The sequence below is a fragment of the Taudactylus pleione genome, unplaced genomic scaffold, assembly GCF_031769625.1.
Source record: "Taudactylus pleione unplaced genomic scaffold, aTauple2 ptg000125l, whole genome shotgun sequence".
Classification (NCBI taxonomy): domain Eukaryota; kingdom Metazoa; phylum Chordata; class Amphibia; order Anura; family Myobatrachidae; genus Taudactylus; species Taudactylus pleione.
In genome coordinates this window covers 5,930,232-5,950,888 of record NW_028284527.1, presented here as the reverse complement: position 1 = coordinate 5,950,888, position 20,657 = coordinate 5,930,232, and the positions used below count along the sequence as shown (strand labels likewise).

At 48.2% G+C, this 20,657-nt stretch overlaps 1 protein-coding gene across 1 annotated transcript in view; it reads right to left on the bottom strand.

The window, feature by feature from the left end:
* The window catches only part of RAB4A (RAB4A, member RAS oncogene family), an 80,078-nt gene that overhangs the window by 37,756 nt on the left and 21,665 nt on the right, over positions 1-20,657 (bottom strand). The window contains exons 2-4 of the mRNA XM_088472508.1: positions 9,115-9,195; positions 8,445-8,559; positions 4,578-4,640 (exon numbers count right to left, since the gene is read on the bottom strand). Coding sequence (XP_088328634.1) covers positions 4,578-4,640; positions 8,445-8,559; positions 9,115-9,195 — 259 coding nt within the window. The remainder of the gene's footprint in view (positions 1-4,577; positions 4,641-8,444; positions 8,560-9,114; positions 9,196-20,657) is intronic.

The window sequence follows — 20,657 nt, the reverse complement described above, 5'->3', positions numbered from 1 at the left end:
TAATCCCCCAGTTCCATAGCCAGAATGATGGAACACAAAGTTTCCATCCTGAATTTGGGCACTCTGAGGAACTCGTTCAGCGACTTCAGGTTGAAGATAGGCCGATGAGACCCATTTGGTTTCGGAACCAGAAACTGAGAAAAGTAGTAACCCGTTCCGCATTGAGAAAGCGGAACGGGAACAATGACCCCTGCTTTCAGCAAGGACTCTATGGCTCCCTGAATCTGCAAGGCCTTAGTCTTGTCCTGACTCGTGCAGAAGAACTGTCAGGGGGGTCTGCGACTAAAGGAAAGGACGTACCCCTGAGAGACCACTTCTCGTACCCAAGCATGCGTGGTGGTATTTGCACCAGCACTGGATGAATTGAAGTCGGCCTCCCACTCTGGGATCCCCTAGAGAGAGGCCCGACCACATCAGGCTGAAGGCTTATCCTCTGGCTTGGAAGCAGGGCGTCTAGTGCTCCAGACCTGCTTCTTTGGTTTAGGGGCTGCCTTGGTTGACGACTGCCTCGGGAAGGACTGACCCTTTGACTTCCCCTGAGTACGAAAGGACCGAAAGGCCGAGGTCCTAGCCTTAGAAGGCGCAGCTGCTGGTGGCAGAAACGCAGACTAAAGTTGGCCACACATCTAAAGATTATCTGTCCAACCAGCCAACTAGTTGATTGGTTGGAATGAAAATCTGGTAAGGGATGAAAGCAAATGATGATCAGCAATTTGCTCCCAAATGCCGGAAAATGGACCAAAAATGTTGTATGAACAAATAGTTTAGATCAAACATTTAACAAATTTGTCTGAACGACCATTTTCATCTGTTTCTTGCATTTAGGAGCAAATTGCTGATCATCAGTTATTCCCATACGTTACCAGATTTTCATTCCAACCAATCAACAAGTTGGCTGGTTGGATGTAAGTTGGTCTAGTGTGTGGCCAGCTTTAGACTTTGCCAGGGAATCAACAATTTTGTCCAGGTCAGGGCCGAACAAAATCTCCCCATTAAAGGGTAAGGCCTCCAGGCCCTTCATGGAATCCGCATCGGCTCTCCAATAACGGAACCACAAAGACTGGCGAGCAGAGACCACTGCCACCGAAACTCTGGACGGATGGACTACTGTCCCTGATAGAGAAAAAATTGATTTTAAACAAGTCTCCACCTTCCTGTCTGTGGGATCCTTTAGGGATGAAATGGAAGGCATAGGCAAGGTAGCACTCTTGATTAAGCGAGTAACATGAGAATTCACCGCAGGCAGGGTTTCACACTTTTTGCAAGGACTTGCAGGAAATGGGCAACTAGATACTAAACGTTTCTGCGTCTGGAACCTCTCACTAGGCGACTGCCAGGCCTCCGCCATATGATCAGTCAGCTGGTCAGATAGAGAAAAAACAGCTGAAGTCACATTTGACTGCTTAAAATTTGGAAACTTGGACTTAGGGGCCGCACCGCCCTCACCAATGCCGGCACATTAATGGAAGATTTTGTTTCCACTTCCCAGACAGGGGAGTCCAAGTCAGAGTCCTCAGGCAATTCCCCCTCATCCGAGGACGCATCTGAGTGTGATAGTTGTGCAGACTGAGATGACATAACAGGGCGTTTAGACGCCTTCTGAGGCTTGTCACTCCGTAACATAGTTTGAAAGGCTGAAGATGAGGTCGCCAAACTCTGGACTGAACTGGAGAACACATCCACACATGGTGGTTGACCCGCCAGCGGGAGACCCTGGAAGGGAATGACGGACTGCCGCGTCACCAGAGAAGAGTGAATATACATAGGTAACCCCGTATATGGATTAACAGTCTGAGGCCCAGGGGGATACTGCAATAATTGCGGTATACCCTGAGAAGGGTGGGTGGCTGTTTGGGGTAACCCCCTATGGGGGAGAGCAGTTGGACCCGCCAGGCAGTCAGCGATTGAAGCAGCACCTAAGAAAACACAGCACAAGGAGGATCCTGTCACGAATTTGGGCGGTTAGAGGGACCAGGTAACTGACGGCACCTCACACACAGCCCATCCTGAGATAAATCCTCCATATTTACCTCAGCGTCTGCAGGAGAGCAGAGTGGGAGCCGCAGAGAGCTCAACTTCCTTATCAGACATGATAAATTATATTATAATAGATAGATATATAGATATATATATATATCTATCTATCTCTCAACACAACAGGGAAGCCCAGGGTTTTACTCTTGGCGCACCCGCAAGCCCACAGATATGGCACCGTGTAGCACACAACTGTATGTGACCGACCTCTAAAATACATGAATTTATATAAGTGAGATCCAAGAAAAGCCCTTCCCACACACACATGCCAGGGCTGTAGGAGAAGGAAAGGGATAGGTATAGACTGTATTTTGAAATAAAGCACAAACAGTCAGCACTAGCAAAAGTCACATACAATGCAGAAAGTTAATACTCATTGCACCTTGTCACTACAAACAACTTGTCTGGGAGGGCTGCAGTGTCTGGGAGGGCTGTAGTGCTGTGTAAGCTGTCCTAACAGGGGAAAGGTACACGGGGACCAGTCCGTACGCTGCCTGAGAGATCTGCAATTTGCCAGAGTAGATGGCCGCCGGAGACCTCAGAGGAGGAGTGTCCGCAGGAGGAATACAGCTCAGCGTCGCCAGACCCGAGCGGAAAGGCGCGCTGAGCTGAGGGGAGGAGCCACTAGACAGGAAAGGCTGCCTCCCCTGGCTAGCAATTAACCCCCGGGATGCCAGCCACCACTGCCGCAATGTATCCGTGGAGGTCTAGTGGACCCGCGGGGTATTCCTTCGGAGAGGGAGGCCCGCCGCCACTGCTAGCACCTCCGGTCTGTCCCCAGAGACCGGAGGCAGAAGGCTGCATGCACACACGGGTCACCGGCAGCAGCCTAAGGATTACTTCAGAGTCCGGCTAGTACAGACTCTGGGGTCCCGCTGCAATCCCCAGACCTGTACTGGCGTTGCAGCGCTGGCGGGGTGTAGCAGTCTGATGCTGCCGCTATGAAGAGTAATAAAAAAAGAAATAAAATAAATGAAAACGCTTAAAATAAAATAAGCTTAGGGGCTGCTAAGCAGCCTCCCTGCGCTAAGGGTGACCCGACTCCGGCCGGGCACCAACTAAAACTGAGATGCCTGTGGCTCGGGGGCGGGGTATAGAGGAGGATGGACCCAGTGCATCCTGGGAGCAGCAAAAGCTTTAACTGCGTGGTGCCCATGGATCCAGATCCAGCTATACCCCAAGGTCAACCCTGTGGACCCCCTATGGACCCTGAAGTAGAAACTGTGTTACTCTGTGCTTAGTGGTTTCCAGGTTATCAGGTTGTACTATTGTGCTGACTCTGTATTGGTTTCTCTGTGCTGTGTTATTGTCTTGGGCTGGTACAGAGAAGGGTGCTGGTTCTAGTGCTAGGGTTCAGTATGCTGTATATAGTCTGTACACTGAGGTGTCCAGTAAGCAGTATTTCTAATCCTGACTCTCAGTTTCAGTGCCTTGCATCATAGCAGTACCAGAGTTGCAGCTTCCACACGTTGCACTGTGACTACATAAGACTCTGATTCTTGGCTTGAGTTCTGAGTTTCTATCTACCAGTATTATACTGTTCTGAGTTCCGGAGGTCACACTTGTTCCTGGAGTATATCTCTGGTCTTACTGGCTTTCACGGGTCACTAGACGAGGGGTTGCCCAGTGGACCTGGACTGTTCACTCCAGTTCCAGTCCAGCATCCATGAATATCACAAGTCTGTGGTTGCTACACTGTCACTAGTGTACCTAGCACCTGTTCATACCCATGAGTATTCAAACCACCTCATTTCCTATGCACATCCGTCATACCTAAGGGTCCCGAGACGGATCTACATAAAACCCAGACTGACATATCTTTGTCCAACTAGATTACACTGACCTCACCCAGCTACTTCTTAATACCACACGGGTGCAGCCAGATTACACTGACTCCACCTGGCTACTTCTTAATGCCAACCGGCTGGCAACATTTTCTTGGGAGAACACTGGCTTTGGGATGTGGTGGAACAGGAAATATGCAGCATGAATGTGCAGCCGACAAACCTGCAGCAACTGAAAGAGGTTATCATGCCAACACGGACTAAAATCTCTGAGGAATGTCCCAGAGCCTTGTTGGATCCGTCTCAAAATATCAGACTGTTCTAGGAGCAGGGGGCAGAGAGGGGGTCCCCAAACTCAGTATTAGAAAGGTGAACCAATAAAATATACATTTAATGTAGAAGTGGCAGCAATAAAAAAAAAAACTTAAGTTCTTGCGGGAGGTGTAAGGTTAAAAGGGAGGCTCACTCAAAGTGCAGTCATGGAAATTTTCGATACTGATTTGATCACATGCTCACACTTCCTCCGCATCATCACACAGCCCTAGCTTTCGTCCAGGACTATAAGGAGAACCAGAAAGCCCTTGGATAAACAACTGTATGGAGCAGTCATACGAGTGGAAAAAGACTGGTAAAATTTAGTTAATAGGCTCTGTAATGTAGCTTTAAGGCTTGTAAAGTATGTTCTGTATACAGGATACCTAAATAAAACACTGTGTATTATCGAGGTTTAAAATGTTAAGATTCTAGATTTCAACTTACCTGGTGATATCATAAACAAGTAATGCACCAGCAGCACCTCTATAGTAGCTTCTCGTAACAGACCTGGGAAATAAACAATAATATACCGTTTATTTGGATTTTTCACAGTTAGAAGGGATGACAAACTAAAGCTGTACATACAGGTGTGTCCTCATACACTGTTGCTCAAGTCTCAGCAAATAGCCTCTCTAGGTGCGCCAGACTTTTTTTTTTGCATCTTGTTCAGCTGAAAATGTCTTAGTCGCAATGCGATGCGACTAAGGTGCACAGATTAATCTGATATGCATCACTTATTATATATATATATATATATATATATATATATATGTGTGTGCGACTGAATCTGTTTACGAAGTGCTACGATGCAGCAGCTGCAGCTTTTTTCCCACACCAAGTTGTGCTTCATTTACAGACTAAGTTACACACTGATACAGTGTTGCATATCAGTGCAGTCTTGTGGTGCGTCGTAGTCAAATTGCAACTAAGACACAATTTTGGAGGAAAAATACAGAATTATGGTATAACATACCTTTGATAATTCCTTTTCATCGAGTTCCATAGGGTCCACAGGATCTACCTTGGGGTATGTAGTTGGATTGCATCCAATGCACCAAACAGCAAAGCTTTGGAGCTCCCAGCATGCACTGGTCCTCCTTCTCACTATATACCCTGCCTCCAGCCACAGGCATTCAGTTTGTAACCAAGCCTTACGGCAAGAAAGAGTAGAGAAGGAAGAAAAATTGCACAAGAAACACTCAACATGCGAAGAGGGAATCTGTGAATAAAAGCCTAAAGAACAGATCCCAAATGAGGCCAGGTTCGTCAGGGTGGGTATCCTGTGGACCTATAAGAAAGGGAATTATCAAAAGGTATGTTATACCATAATTCTGTATTTGGCACGTCCTAAACCAGTTCCGGTTTACGGGTGGGGACGCTCCTGCGCAGAGAGGAGAATCCGCCGCCCAAAGGAAGCATCCTGGGAGGCAAAAGTATCAAATGAGTAGAATTTGATAAACGTATTAACGGAAGACCAAGTTGCTGCCTTGCAAAACTGTTCAGCCGAGGCGCCATGTCTTTCCACCCACAATGGTCCAACCGACCGAGTGGAATGTGTGGTCACCTTGTTAAGAACAAGGAGATCAGTGTATAGACTTGAGAAATTGTCATACAAGCCAGCAAGCCAACGTATGTTGGTTTGCTGGCCAACCTCTCTTGTGAAATCCATATAGCACAAAAGAGAGAATCTGATTTCCTGATGGAACTGGTCCGATCTACGTAAATACAAAGCGCTCAAACCACATCCAAGGAAGCTTCACCTGTAGACAAGTCTGAAGACTTGAAGGCCGGGACTACAATTTCCTCATTAATGTGAAAACGGGAAATCGCCTTAGGGAGGTGGCCCGCCTTGTTACGGAGGACAGCTCTATCTTGATGAAAAATCAGATATGAGGAGCGACATGACAGTGTTGCCAAGTCAGAAACTCTGCGAGCTGAAGAGATGGCGAGGAGAAAAAGCGTCTTCGCTGTTAGCCATCTTAAGTGCACCTTATCCAAGGGATCAAAGGGATGCGTCTAGAGAGACCTGAGAACCAAAGACAAATCCCACGGTGCCACCAGTGGGAGAAATGGAGGTTGCAGTCCCCTGAAAGAAAAAATTAATGCCAAATTCTGTGATAAATGAGAGCAGAAGCCGGCTTCCTTGCTCTCAGCATCGTCTGAATCACAGAAGCAGAGAAACCACTGGCCTTCAAGACTGACTAGGTCAAAGCCAGCTGAGGTAAATCCTGGTAAAGACAAGGACCCTGTATTAGCAGATCCTGCCGTAGAGGCAGTGGAAACGGACTGTCTATAGATAGACGTGTTAGATCAGAGAACCACTGCCTCCTGGGCGAGGCAGGAGCTATTAGTATCATCCTGCCGCCCTCCTGTTTGAGCTTTCTGACGACTCTTGAAAGGTGGGAGACTGGAGGAAACAAGTACGCCAACCTGAAGTTCCATCTCACCGCATCTCGCGCCGCATGGTGTTTTGAGGCTAGGTGTATGAGGACACATCTGCACACACGTATATATGTGCAGAATAAAAAAATAAATAAATTACAATTTTGAAAAAATCTATTAAATAGCAAACAGTCCACTTAATTAAAGCGGTTTTCTAAATGTTTAATGAGCATTAAACTCCTGTCATAACTATACAACATATTGCTGCGTGGAATTAAAAGATCTCTACTAAAAACAACGACAACAATGTAAGCACTGATGAATAGTGCTCCAAATCTGGTATACTTTATATGTAAATAGAGAACACTTGATTGCAAGCCAAAAAAAACAAATAAAATACAAGCACAAATAACATATTTCCACATTGTATTAATCTCTGGTGGTGATAGGGTAGATATTCATCATGCTGCATAATTACAGGTCCATTTCTTCTGCTGATTAACAAGCCTTATATAGTGCACTGTGCAAATGTAAGTGCAAAGAATAGACCATCTCATCCCATTTGTACAAAGCACAACTCTGCACAAAGTTGGCAAAGGAATTAAAGCAGCAAGCTGGGACATAAATGTGCACAGTATTCCAATTACGTTATCAGTTGTCACACAGGAGGGACAGTTGCTTCTAATTTAGATGTTAGGTTATATAGGAGTCTTGCTTTTCTCTTAGCCCATGTGATTAGGTTATATATGAGCTCAGATGTTTATCCGCACGCAGTTAGAAGCATTAATCAAAATATCACCAATCCTCTAAGTGTAGCAGAGAGAAACATTTTTTAAAGTAGATATATCTTAGAAAGATCAGAGGATGGGGCCAGCTATTTGGAAAGCATAGTCCTTTGTGCCAAACATCCAAATTCAACTTACATTTTCTTCTAACCTACAACATAATGGGTTAATGAAATCACATTTTTTAACACACAAACTGATAAATCTCTCTCATTGGAGATACCATCTGTATGCCATGGATATTTACATTGGCTATTAAACTAGTTCTGAAACATATTTCTTTTAATTACTGCAGGAATAACAAAACACTTTATTGGCTGATCAGAATTATTAACGATTAGATGACACTAAAAAGGATGTTCCTAATATTAGGAACTTACTCTCCTGGAATGTTTGGGAGACTCATGAATTTTGGGGAGCTCTCCCAGACTCCAAATAGAGTACACCAGCTTCCCAAATACTGCTAAATACTTATGATGTCAATTACAATCATAACAATGAGGGGGCAGTGCTGCATTGATGTGATTTGTGGCACTACAGCCCCACACCTCCCAACCACAATGTAGACAAGAAGCTTATACTTATCCCATGATATTTGTATTCTTCATGTACTTGAGATACAGCTAGCTCAGATATCTCACCATATTATCAAGGTATACAATTATACCAGTGCCCTGAATTATACCCAGCACATGGGTTATTACATAATGCAGCTGCTCTCAGCATGAGGGGGAAGCGGTTAATGACAAGGGGGGAAAACGTAAGCACACTGGAGGGGATCTATATACAAAAAGTGTGGAGTTAATTCAATAAAAGGTATCACTGACACTTGGGTGAGTAATGGAAGAGGGAGCATGCTGGGAACGGGTAATATTACAATGGGGACCTATTGACATGGCAGGGGGGGGAGGGGTTGGGATTTATACACCTGTAAGGATATTGTTCTAAGATATATGTTTTTTACAATGTACAGTGAATTACTCTACGGACCATGAACACTGCATGCTGAATAAATCATAAACTTGACTGAAGATTTCCTTTACAATCTAATAGTTGCCTTTCTTGCTGTGCTTTTGGGTAAATATACTGCAGAACAACCTGGAAACACTTTCAAAATAAATAATTGGTAACACAAGCATCATACCTGAATCTCTCTTGTCCTGCTGTGTCCCAGATCTGTAACTTCACATATTTACCCCCAACGTTTATAATCTTAGAGCCAAATTCCACCCCTATTGTGTGATTACAGTCATCTTTAACTGAAAAAAACGAAACTCTGATACATAACAAAAGTAATAAAATTGTAGCTAAAAGACTAAAAGCATGGGTAAAAGCATGGGTAAAAGCATGGGTAAAAGCATGGGTAAAAGCATGGGTAAAAGCATGGGTAAACTTGGACATTCCACACATAACTAGAGTTTGCTTTAGCATTCACACTTATTTCAGGTAAAGAAAACCAATAGCAACTAAATAAATGACTGCATCCTGATTATGCTGCCTTACAGTCTATGGCTATGCAAGTATTGTATACAGAATAAAGATAGAGCACTAACATATAATACTGTTAAATATTGTATACATATAAAGGAGAGGAGCAGGAATGTTGGGACAGATGTCACAAGGCAGACACACCTTACATGTTTTAGCTTTGTCCATCAATCACTCATATTAAACACAAATTAAAGAATAGAATGTGAAAAAAAAAAAAGGGACATGAACATGTATACGCCTGCATGCAGAGTTATGTCCAGGAGGAAGACATGAGTCCATGATTCACATAAAATGATTATTTAGCTAATATTTAAATAACTTACATTTTTTCTCAATAAACTGATGTAGCAGACAGGATTTTCCAGTACCAGCGTTTCCAATAACCAGAAATTTAAAAAGAAAATCTGAAAAACATTGCCATTGTAAAGTATAAAACACTGCAGTGCAAAATATATTTACATTGAAATTATAAAAAAAAAAAAAAAAACCACAATGGAGAAATATGTTCCAAAAATATTGGCGCAGAGTAATAGGTAAATAATATGAGATATGGTAAGAACTTACCCTTGTTATCTCTATTTCTACGAAGTTCATAGGGTTCCACAGGATACCTTGGGGTATAGGTGTGACGTCAGTCGCAGGGCACCAAAGAGTTAAGCTTTCAGCCTCCCAGGATGCACTAGGTCCCCCTCCTATACCCCGCCCCCGGGCCAAGGCACCTCAGTTAGTTACCAAGCCATAGGCCGGAGGAGGAGAAGGAAGAGAGAGAACAAAGATCTGGACACATACAAGAATCACATTCTCACCAGAGGGAGACGGAAAACCGGTGACCAGAGCAAAGCCCATCTGCAGCACAGGTGCGACAGGGCGGGAGTCCTGTGGAACCCTATGGACTTCGTAGAAATAGAGATAACAAGGGTAAGTTCTTACCATATCTCATATTTTCTACTTCAGGGTCCATAGGGTATCCACAGGATACCTTGGGGATGTCCCAAAGCAGTATCCTTTAAGGGTGGGGACGCTCCTGTGCAGAAAGGAGAATCCGCCGCCCGAAGGAAGCATCCTGAGAGGCGAAGGTGTCAAACCTGTAATACCTCACGAAGGTATGGACAGAAGACCACGTAGCAGCCTTGCAGATCTGAACTGCCGAGGCACCACGTCGAGCTGCCCACGAAGGACCCACAGACCTAGTGGAATGAGCCTTCGGAGAAGGAGGGACCGGTAGGCCTTCATGAAGATAAGCTTCAGAAATAGCCATACGGATCCAGGCTGCCAAAGTTTGCTTTGAAGCAGGCCAACCCTTTTTACAGAAGCCATAGAGGACAACAAAGCGTCCGACTTCCTAAACAAAGAAGTGCGGTCAACATAAGTCCTTAAGGCCCGCACAACATCCAAAGAGGCCTCACCCACGGAAAGACCCGGTGAGTTAAAGGCCGGAACAACTATTTCCTCGTTAACATGAAACTGGGAAACAACTTTGGGAAGAAACTCGGGCCGAGTGCGGAGCACTGCCCTGTTCCCATGAAAAACCAAGAAAGGGGGTCTACAAGAAAGAGCCCCTAACTCAGAAACACGTCTGGCTGAAGCAACGGCCAGAAGGAAAACAGTCTTAGCTGTTAGCCATTTAATATCCACTGAGCCCAGTGGTTCAAACGGCGGTCCTTGGAGAGCCCTCAGGACCACAGCCAAATCCCAAGGCGCCACAGGTGGAACAAAGGGCGGCTGAATACGGAGAACACCTTGCATAAAGGTGCGCACATCCGGGATTGTAGCAATCCTACGGTGAAACCAGACAGATAGGGCCGAAACCTGTACCTTCAAAGAAGCAAGGCGAAGCCCATGATCTAGTCCCGCTTGCAGGAAGGCGAGAATCCGAGACAGACGAAACTCCCGCGGTGCATAACCTCTCGGTCGACACCACTGGAAGAACGTATGCCACACGCGATGGTATATCCTTGCGGAAGACGGTTTCCGAGCTCGTAACATGGTACGCACCACAGAGCTGGAAAACCCCCAGGACCTCAGCATGGCCGTCTCAACAGCCACGCCGCCAAAGACAGCCGAGTCAGGTCCGGGTGAAGACAAGGACCCTGAGACAGAAGGTCCGGTCGTAGCGGCAACCGCAGAGGACTGTCCACGGACAGACCCTGAAGGTCTGAGAACCAGTGCCGTCTGGGCCACGCGGGAGCTATCAACAGGAGCGTCCCTCCTTCCTGTTTGAATTTCCGGATTACCCGTGGAAGAAGGGAGACCGGAGGGAACAGGTATGCGAACCTGAACGACCACCGGACGGACAGAGCATCCACCAGAGACGCCCCTTCGTCTCTTGTGCGAGACCCGTACACCGGCAACTTGTTGTTGTGCCGGGACGCCATGAGGTCGATTTCTGGAAGACCCCACCTGTCCACCAGTAGTTGAAAAACGTCCGGGTGCAGGGACCATTCCCCTGGATGAACGTCCTGGCGACTTAGAAAGTCCGCCTCCCAATTTAGCACTCCCGGGATGAAGACCGCTGATATGGCCGGAAGATTGCGCTCCGCCCAAACCAGGATCCGAGAGACCTCTACGAGAGCCGCCCGACTGCGAGTTCCTCCTTGCCTGTTTATGTAGGCCACGGTGGTAGCATTGTCCGACTGGACCTGCACCGGGTGACCCTGGAGAAACCGCTGTGCCTGCAGGAGAGCATTGAAGACCGCACGGAGTTCCAAGATATTTATTGGGAGTTCCAAGATATTTATTGGAAGCTCCGCTTCTGTCGGCGTCCACCTGCCCTGGAACAAGTGTGGACCCGAAACTGCTCCCCAGCCCCGAGACTGGCGTCCGTTGTCAACAGGACCCAATTTGGAACCCAGAACGGACGTCCCTTGTTGAGGTGGGTCGTCTTTAACCACCACGCAAGGGACAGGCGAACCTCCGGGGTGAGCACAATCGTCTGGAACTTCAGAGACTGAGGCAGCCCGTTCCACTTGGACAGGATCAGGTGCTGCAGAGGTCTGGAGTGAAACTGGGCGTATTCCACCATGTCGAACACCGACACCATGGAGCCCAGTAACCTCATCGCCGAGTGTAAGGACACCCGGCGGCTGTGCAGACAACTGCGCACCCTTGACTGTAAAGCAGAGATCTTGTCCTCCGTCACGAAGATCCTTTGCTGTCCCGAGTCCAATAAGGCTCCAAGATGCAGAATCCTCCGAGACGGGATTAGAGTGGACTTCTGCCAGTTGATTAGCCAGCCGTGCCGTTGCAGCAGTGCAATGGTCAGGTCCAAGTGGTGTAACAGGAGCTCTGGAGATCCTGCCACCAATAACAGGTCGTCCAAGTACGGCAACATGCGGACTCCTTGCAGCCGCAGAGAAGCCGCCATGACCGCCATAGCGTCCTGTATGTCCAATGACACCATGTAGTCCCCAGGTTCCAGCGCCAGAATGATGGACCGTAGGGTCTCCATCCGAAACTTCGGGACCCGCAAAGACTTGTTGAGTGCTTTGAGGTTGAGAATCGGACGATATGACCCATTGGGTTTCTGTACCAAAAATAGATTTGAATAGAAACCCTGGCCCCTCTGGGAGAATGGAACAGGCACTATAACTCCAGCCTGGAGCATAGTGTGCAATACCTTCCGCAGCTCCGTAGCCTTGTTCCGGTCTGATGGTAGACCCGTGGTGAAGAATCGAGCCGGGGGTCTGTGCCGGAAGGAGAGGGCGTACCCGTGAGAGACCACCTCCAGAACCCAAGTGTCTGTCGTAGTGAACGACCAACACCGGGAGAACTGCAGCAGGCGGCCTCCCACCCTGGGATCCCCCAAGGGGAGACCCGGACCGTCAGGCCGCAGGCTTGTCATCTGGCTTGGGGGCCGGACGTCTGGTACTCCATGCCTGTTTCCAGGGCTTGGCCGATTTCTTAGGGCCAGCCTGTCGAGGAAACGACTGTGGTTTGGGCCTGCCCTGGGCCCTAGATGACCGAAAGGACGATGGTCCAGAACCAGAAGGAGCAGCGGCCGACGGGAGACAAGCAGATTTGGCTGCCGCCAGCGTGGCCACAATCTTATCCAGATCCGGACCGAAGAGAACTTCTCCGGTAAACGGCAACGCTTCCAGACCTTTCTTGGATCTGCGTCCGCCTTCCAGGATCGCAGCCACAAGGTGCGACGAGCAGCTACCGCTGCTGAAGAAATTCTAGACACCAGAGTACTAATGTCTAGAGCCGCCTCGTTGATGTAGGTGGCCGAATCACGGAGATTGCCAATCAACTCCGCCTGTTCGGCCGGACAGTCGGATTCAATAGAAGCCTCTAATGAATCCGCCCAGCGCTCCATCGCTCTGGCAACCAAGCAAATGGCCATAGCCGGCCGTGCTGCCCCCCCTGCAAGGGAATAAGCGGACTTCAGGCAGATTTCTACCTTGCGGTCCGTAGCATCCTTAAGGGAGGACATGGATGGCATCGGCAATGTGGCACTACGGACAAGACGGGTCACGTGAGAATCCACCTGTGGAGGGGATTCACACTTAGCAAAATAATTATCCGCGAACGGATAAGCCACCGCCAGGCGTCTCTGCGGCTGGTATCTTTTGCCAGGTTGTTTCCACGCCTCCTCTAAATGGTCCACCAACTGACCCGAAAGAGGAAAGACTGTGGCATCGCCCTTCACATCTTTGAAAAAGGCATACTTAGATTTAGCCGCTGGGGGAACTTCGTCCTCAATCACCAAGGCTGTGCGGACCACCCGAATAAGTCCAGGAATATATACTTTGGACTTAGCATCAGCGTCCTTAGTATGGAGAGGTTCCTGATCGTAAGGATCCAGAATCTCCCCATCATCAGACGTCCCTTCGTCATCCTCATAAGGAGCGGATAGAGACGCCACCGGCCTTTTATGAGGCCGCATCACAGACTCCCCTTGCAACACATCCGACAAGTGCTGTACAGAACTCATCAGGGAGTTAACCCACGCTGGCTCCTGAGAACCCGGGAGCGGGGAAATAGGGAGACTGTGGGGTACCACCAATTGTCGTGGGAACCCCTGCATGGGTGACGACACCACAGACTGCTGGGACAAACCCATCGGAGTAAACGCGGGCTGCGGAGCTAACTGGCCCACTAAAGCTGTTAACGCCTGAGCGAAACAAGCCCAGGGCGGCTCCTGTACCGGTGCTGTAACCGTAATAGGCCGCGCCATGGACAAACACTGCCGGCAAAGGCCCTCCGCGCTACCCTCCCCCTCCGCTAACGGTACTTTGCACGTGGTACACTGTAGCCGGAGGGGAAAATCACTTTCAGACATGATGGCACCACGTATGTGACCTCTCTCACCAATTAAGTATTAAATAGGCGAGAGACCACCCTGCAGCACCGCACCGCAAGGGCTTTAGCAGAAAGAACAGGGACAGTAATAAAGCTGACAGTTTAGAGAAGAAAAGTTACAGGCAGCGCTAGCACAGTCACATACAATGCAGAGAAATAACAATTCCTGCACTAACAGCGCTGATCACTCAACTACACAGACACAGGGCCTGGTAGGACACAGCGCTGCATACACAGACCTGAGCCACAGCGGAGGAGAGGTATGCGGGGGGACCCAGACCACGATGCTTCCTTCCAGACTTCCAGCAGCGTTCACCATGCGTTGCAGAGAAGATGGCCGCCGAGGAGCAGAGAGAAGCTGGCCTGGGGGAGGAGCGCTGACACAGGACCAGTCAGCACAGTGCAGAGAGGGCTGTGTGCAGCGGGGGAGGCGCCGGCTGTGAGACAGGGAAGGCGCGCTCCCCTGGCATGCATTTAACCCCTGGGACGCCGCAGCGCTACCGCTCTGCTGCGGTCCGCTGTCCCAGGGGGTAGTGGAAGCGCAGGTTGGTCGCCTGGCTCCACGCTGCAGCCAGTCCCCAGGGAGCCCCCTGCCTGGGGACTTAGGACCATGTGATCAGCGGGGACCCACCGCGGGACCCCGCTGCTTACCTCTGTCCCCCTTGAATCCGGCCATGGTCCGGAGCATCTGGGGTCACCGCTAGCTGTGACCCCAGACGCCCACCAGCATCCCCGGATCAGTACCGGCGTTCTGGTACCGGCGGGGTGTAGGGAAGACAGCATGGACGTCAGGACTGACTGTCCATGCTGTTCATCCAGATGTGCAGCCACAGCTGCATGAAGAAAAAGCTTCAGGGGCTCTTCTAGCCCCCACTCCAACAGGTGCACCCGACTCCGGCCGGGCACCAAACTAAACTGAGGTGCCTTGGCCCGGGGGCGGGGTATAGGAGGGGGACCTAGTGCATCCTGGGAGGCTGAAAGCTTAACTCTTTGGTGCCCTGCGACTGACGTCACACCTATACCCCAAGGTATCCTGTGGATACCCTATGGACCCTGAAGTAGAAATATGTAAACCAGAGATCACTAGCATGTATAAGAATACTCAGTTATTCATCGAGCAATAAGTCACATTTATTACATTTTATAATAAATAGGAGATCGGGTCCTTGCATGATTATAGTATAAATAAGCCATTCACCGCTTTATAAAATGTGACTAATTTGGAGGGATTTAAATTTAATTAATGAGTGTATACAAATCAACTGGAGGTAAAGCCAAAATTGTAAAATAGAAATGCATCCCAGTGGCGATGTAGAGCATCCCAAGGCCATATACCTGCATTGCATTTATTGCTATTAAAAAGATTTTTTTATGCATTTATTAAACCCTTCACTGCAGACGTCGAGTCCCACTACTCAACCACATGTACAACACACTAAAACAGCAGATGACTAGTGGGACTTCACTACAGAAAAATCATGGAGTACAGGGACGGAGAAGGTCTCCCATATCCTGGCATCAATAATATCAGGGGTACCCATGTTTGGAAGAGGTGAATCCCCATTTTCATATGATGTGGCCCCCTACTAATTATTGTCTGGTGATTACTGGACAATGGAGGTGATTCAGCCTCAGGTGGTATTGCCATGGTAGCAGCTGCGATAGCACTATTATGGTAATACTACAGGAGGTGTCACACCTCCAGCATGCTTTACTGACCTGAGCTGCACCATGGATGCAGGATCGGATCATCTGCCTGATTCTCAACCATCGGGTTACTCAAGCCATTGATCGCAGCGCTGGAGACACCACCGTCTTCTGAAACAGAGGCTGCCCCCTCCCCGTCCAGAAACAGTCAGTGATTGACAGTCTGCTGCTGTAGCCTGCGTGCAGGATCGCAGACCCGTACTGCACTTGCACAGACCACTTAGAATCGGAGATGTGCTCTGAATCAGCCCCAATATTACCCTGCGGTACATAAAACATATCTTTTCCGTATATATGTGGTAAGGCACTTCGTGCCCGGTCATGCCCATAAATACACTTGCAAATGTGGGAGAACACCTATATAAAAGCGGGGAGTGCTCCCCTCTTTCAAAATACGTGGCCCCCTTAGTAGCTATTGTCTGGTAAACACCACGCATCGCCCTTAGACGGAGAGGGGCACTTTGTGCCCTTTTCCCACATATTAACCAAAACACACCTGGGGGAACCCTGCCTTGAAATAGGAGAGTGTACCAGAAAGGTAGGAAATCCAAAAGTGGCTATGGTGACATTACAAACAATGAACCATTAACATGCTTATTACTAATATTAGGAAAATGTATACATATAGTAAATATTAGCCCTAAAACAAACAATCCCAGGGGTACTCCCTAATTTAGAGATTGTAGAGCATATGTACTGACCACATGGCGGCATATGGGCAGTCATTAGCATGCATCTCTTCCCCTCTTTTTCCCACAATGGAAACAGATTTAGGCCTAGATTCAATTTAAGGCGAAAAGACCGAGCTTGGACTTTTCACCATCATCAGAGGTTTTTCCAGGGATAAAGTATCGGCACGTGCCTCCGTATTCAATTTGGATCCAGCGAAAACGGGACCCGATGGAAAGGTAAGTATGGAAAAGTCCTGGGAATTTACGGAAAATCGAATTTTTTGGGGTGTCCTGAGGACTTTTAAAAAAAAAAAAATAAATAAATTTTGACAATACTTTTAGGGGACACTTCCAGGGCTGCAGGCTAATTTTTTTTAAGCCTGCACCCCTAAACCCCAATTCTGCACTTTTTTTTCGTGATGTATTATTACATGGTGAAAACTTATACCCGTTTTTTAACAAAGACTTTTGAAATTGAATATGGGGATAATTGAAACAGGCGAAAATGACGTCATATGGGCAGCCATAACAGACTTTTCAGCTCAAATTGAATATGGCCCATAGTGTTATGGGGGTAATGCTGGCTGTATTTTGGAGATATTACTGACAAAGATGGGACCAGTCACCAGCAGTTATGTGATAATGAAACGGTGCTAGAATGTTATAGGATCTATAAGAAATCATTGCTAGATTACATTAGGATACAGCTGCCCCACATGAGAATACTGAGCTAACACACAGCTATACACACAGTAAGGAAACAATAGGCTTGTGTGTTAATACCATCTGTGATGCAGTTTTATATATTATGGATTATCTGTAAGAATGGAACATTTTGTGTGCAATCTTTCTTATACGTTATTTATCTGTGTGTTTATAATGCTTCCTGTAATTTACAGCAGAAAAAGGAATTCTATTTATTGGGTTAACAGAAATTCACCTTCGCAATTGTTTAATATATTAAATATAATAGTCATTAGAATATCTGCTTCACTACTAGGGGGAATTGGAAGCTCGCACAGTTTGGGCTCTGCTCTAACTGGCAAATATGGTAGAGTCACCTTATGATCACAAGCTGATACGATACAGTATAAATGAAGAAAATATAAGTCCATAGGGTTCCACAGGATACCTTGGGGTATAGGTGATGATGTCAGGCATCGGGCACCATAGAGTTAACTTTTCAGCCTCCCAGGATGCATCAGGGTCCCCCTCCTATACCCCACCCCCGAGCCAAGGCATTTCAGTTACGTGCCAAGCCCTAGGCCGGAGGAGAAGGAAGAGAGAGAAGAAAGATCTGGACACACACAAGAATCACATTCTCACCAGAAAGAGACGGAAAAACCGGTGACCAGAGTAAAGCCCATCTGCACCACAGGTGCGACAGGGTGGGAGTCCTGTGGAACCCTATGGACTTCGTAGAAATAGAGATAACAAAGGTAAGTTCTTACCATATCTCATATTTTCTACATCGGGGTCCATAGGGTATCCACAGGATACCTTGGGGATGTCCCAAAGCAGTATCCTTTAAGGGAGGGGACGCTCCTGTGCTGAAAGGAGAATCCGCCGCCGGAAGAAAGCATCCTGAGAGGCAAAGGTGTCAAAAGCGTAATACCTCACAAAGGTATGAACAGAGGACCACGTGGCAGCCTTGCAGATCTGGACTGCAGAGGCACCACGTCGAGCTGCCCACGAAGGACCCACAGACCTAGTGGAATGAGCCCTCACAGAGGATGGAACCGGAAGGCCTTCACGAAGATAAGCTTCTGAATTTGCCATACGAATCCAACCTGCCAAAGTTTGCTTTGAAGCAGGCCAACCTTTTTTACGGAAGCCATAGAGGACAAACAAGGCGTCCCAATTCCTAAAAGAAGAAGTGCGGTCAACATAAATCCTTAAGACCCGCACAACATCCAAAGTGGCCTCACCCACTGAAAGATCAGGTGAATTAAAAGCCGGCACAACGATGTCCTCGTTGATGTGGAAACTTGAAACCACTTTAGGAAGGAATCCAGGACGAGTGCGCAGCACCGCCCTGTTCCTATGAAAAATCAGAAATGGGGGTCTACAGGAGAGAGCCCCTAAGTCAGAAACACGTCTGGCCGTAGCAATGGCCAGAAGGATATTGTTTTAGCTGTAAGCCAATTAAGGTCCACTGAGGCCAGTGGTTCGAACGGCGGTCCCTGGAGAGCTCTCAGGACCACAGCCAAATCCCAAGGAGCCACCAGTGGAACAAAAGATGGCTGAATGCGAAGAACACCTTGCATAAAGGTGCGCACATCAGGGAGCGCAGCAATCCTACAATGGAACCAGACTGACAGGGCAGACACTTGCACCTTCAGGGAAGCAAGGCGAAGCCTATTGTCTAGGCCAGCCTGTAGGAAAGCCAACACTCTAGAGAGGCAGAACTCCCGAGGGGCATAACCTCTAGGTTGACACCACTGGAAGAACGTATGCCACACACGATGGTATATTCTTGCAGAGGATGGCTTCCGAGCTCTTAGCATGGTTTGCACCACAGAGCCGGAAAACCCCCTGGACCTTAACATGGCCGTCTCAACAGCCACGCCGTCAAAGACAGCCGAGTCAGGTCCGGGTGAAGACAAGGACCCTGTGACAGCAGGTCCAGCCGCAGTGGTAACCGCAGAGGAACGTCAACTGACATACTCTGGAGGTACGAGAACCAGTGCCGCCTGAGCCACTCGGGAGCTATCAGGAGCATACCTCCTTCCTGTTTGAATTTCCAGATTACCCGCGGAAGAATGGAGCCCAGCAACCGCATCGCCGAGTGCACAGACACTCAGCGACACTGCAGACAACTGCACACCCTCAACTGCAAAGCAGAGATCTTTTCCTCTGTCACAAAGATCCGCTGCTGCCTGGAGTCCAACAAGGCCCCGAGGTGCAGGATCCTCTAAGACGGGGTCAGGGTGAACTTTTGCCAGTTTATCAACCAGCCGTGACGCTGCAGCACTGCAATCATCAGGTCCAGATGGCATAGAAGGAACCGAGGCACCCTCAAGGACTTGTTGAGGGCCTTGAGGTTGAGTATTGGACGGTAAGACCCATTGAGTTTCTGCACCAAAAACAGATTGGAATAGAAACCCTGGCCCCTCCGGGAGAAAGGAACAGGCACTATAACTCCAGCCTGGAGCATAGTGTGCAAAACCTTCCGCAGTTCCAAAGCTTTGTTCCGCAGGCTTGTCATCTGACTTAGGGGCTGGACGTCTGGTACTCCAGGTCTGTTTCCTGGGCTTGGCCGATTTCTTGGGCCCAGCCTGTCGGGGAAAAGACTGTGCTTTAGGCCTACCCTGGGCCCTGTAAGGCCGAAAGGACGACGTACCAGAACTTGAAGGGACCGTAGCAGACGGGAGACATGCAGATTTGGCTGATGCCAGCGTAGCTACAATTTTGTCCAGATCCGGACCAAATAGGACTTCTCCATTAAAAGGCAAACCTTCTAAGCCCTTTTTGGAATCAGTGTCCGCTTTCCAAGATCGCAACCATAAGGTGCGACAAGCAGCAACAGCAGAAATCCTAGAGGTGAGGATACGGATATCCAAGGCCGCTTCATTGATGTAAGTGGCCGAGTCCTGGAGATTGCCCACCAACTCGGCCTGTTCAGCCGAACAGTCAGAGTCCAAAGACGCCTCCAAACCATCAGCCCAGCGCTCCATAGCTCTGGCTACCCAACACATGGCCATAGCCGGTCTGGACGCCCACCCCACAAGGGAATAAATGGACTTTAGGCAGATTTCATAGCATCCTTCAAGGAGGACATGGAAGGCATGGGCAAAGTGGCACTTCTGACTAGGCGTGTCACATGAGAATCCACCTGCGGAGGGGATTCCCACTTAGAAAAATAATTGTCAGCAAACGGATAAGCCACGGCTAAGCGCCTCTGAGGCCAATACCGTTTTCCGGGATGTTTCCACGCCTTCTCTAAATGGTCTACTAACTGACCAGAAAGAGGAAACACTTCGGAGTCACCCTTAATATCCTTGGAAAAGGCGTATTTGGATTTGCACACCGGAGGATCATCATCCTCAATAACTAAAGCCGTGCGGACTGCCCGAATAAGGCAAGGAATTATACCTTTGACTTAGTGTCTGACTCTTAAGTACAGAGAGGTTCCTGGTCAGATAGATCCAGAATCTCCCCATCATCGGACGTCACGTCGTCATCCT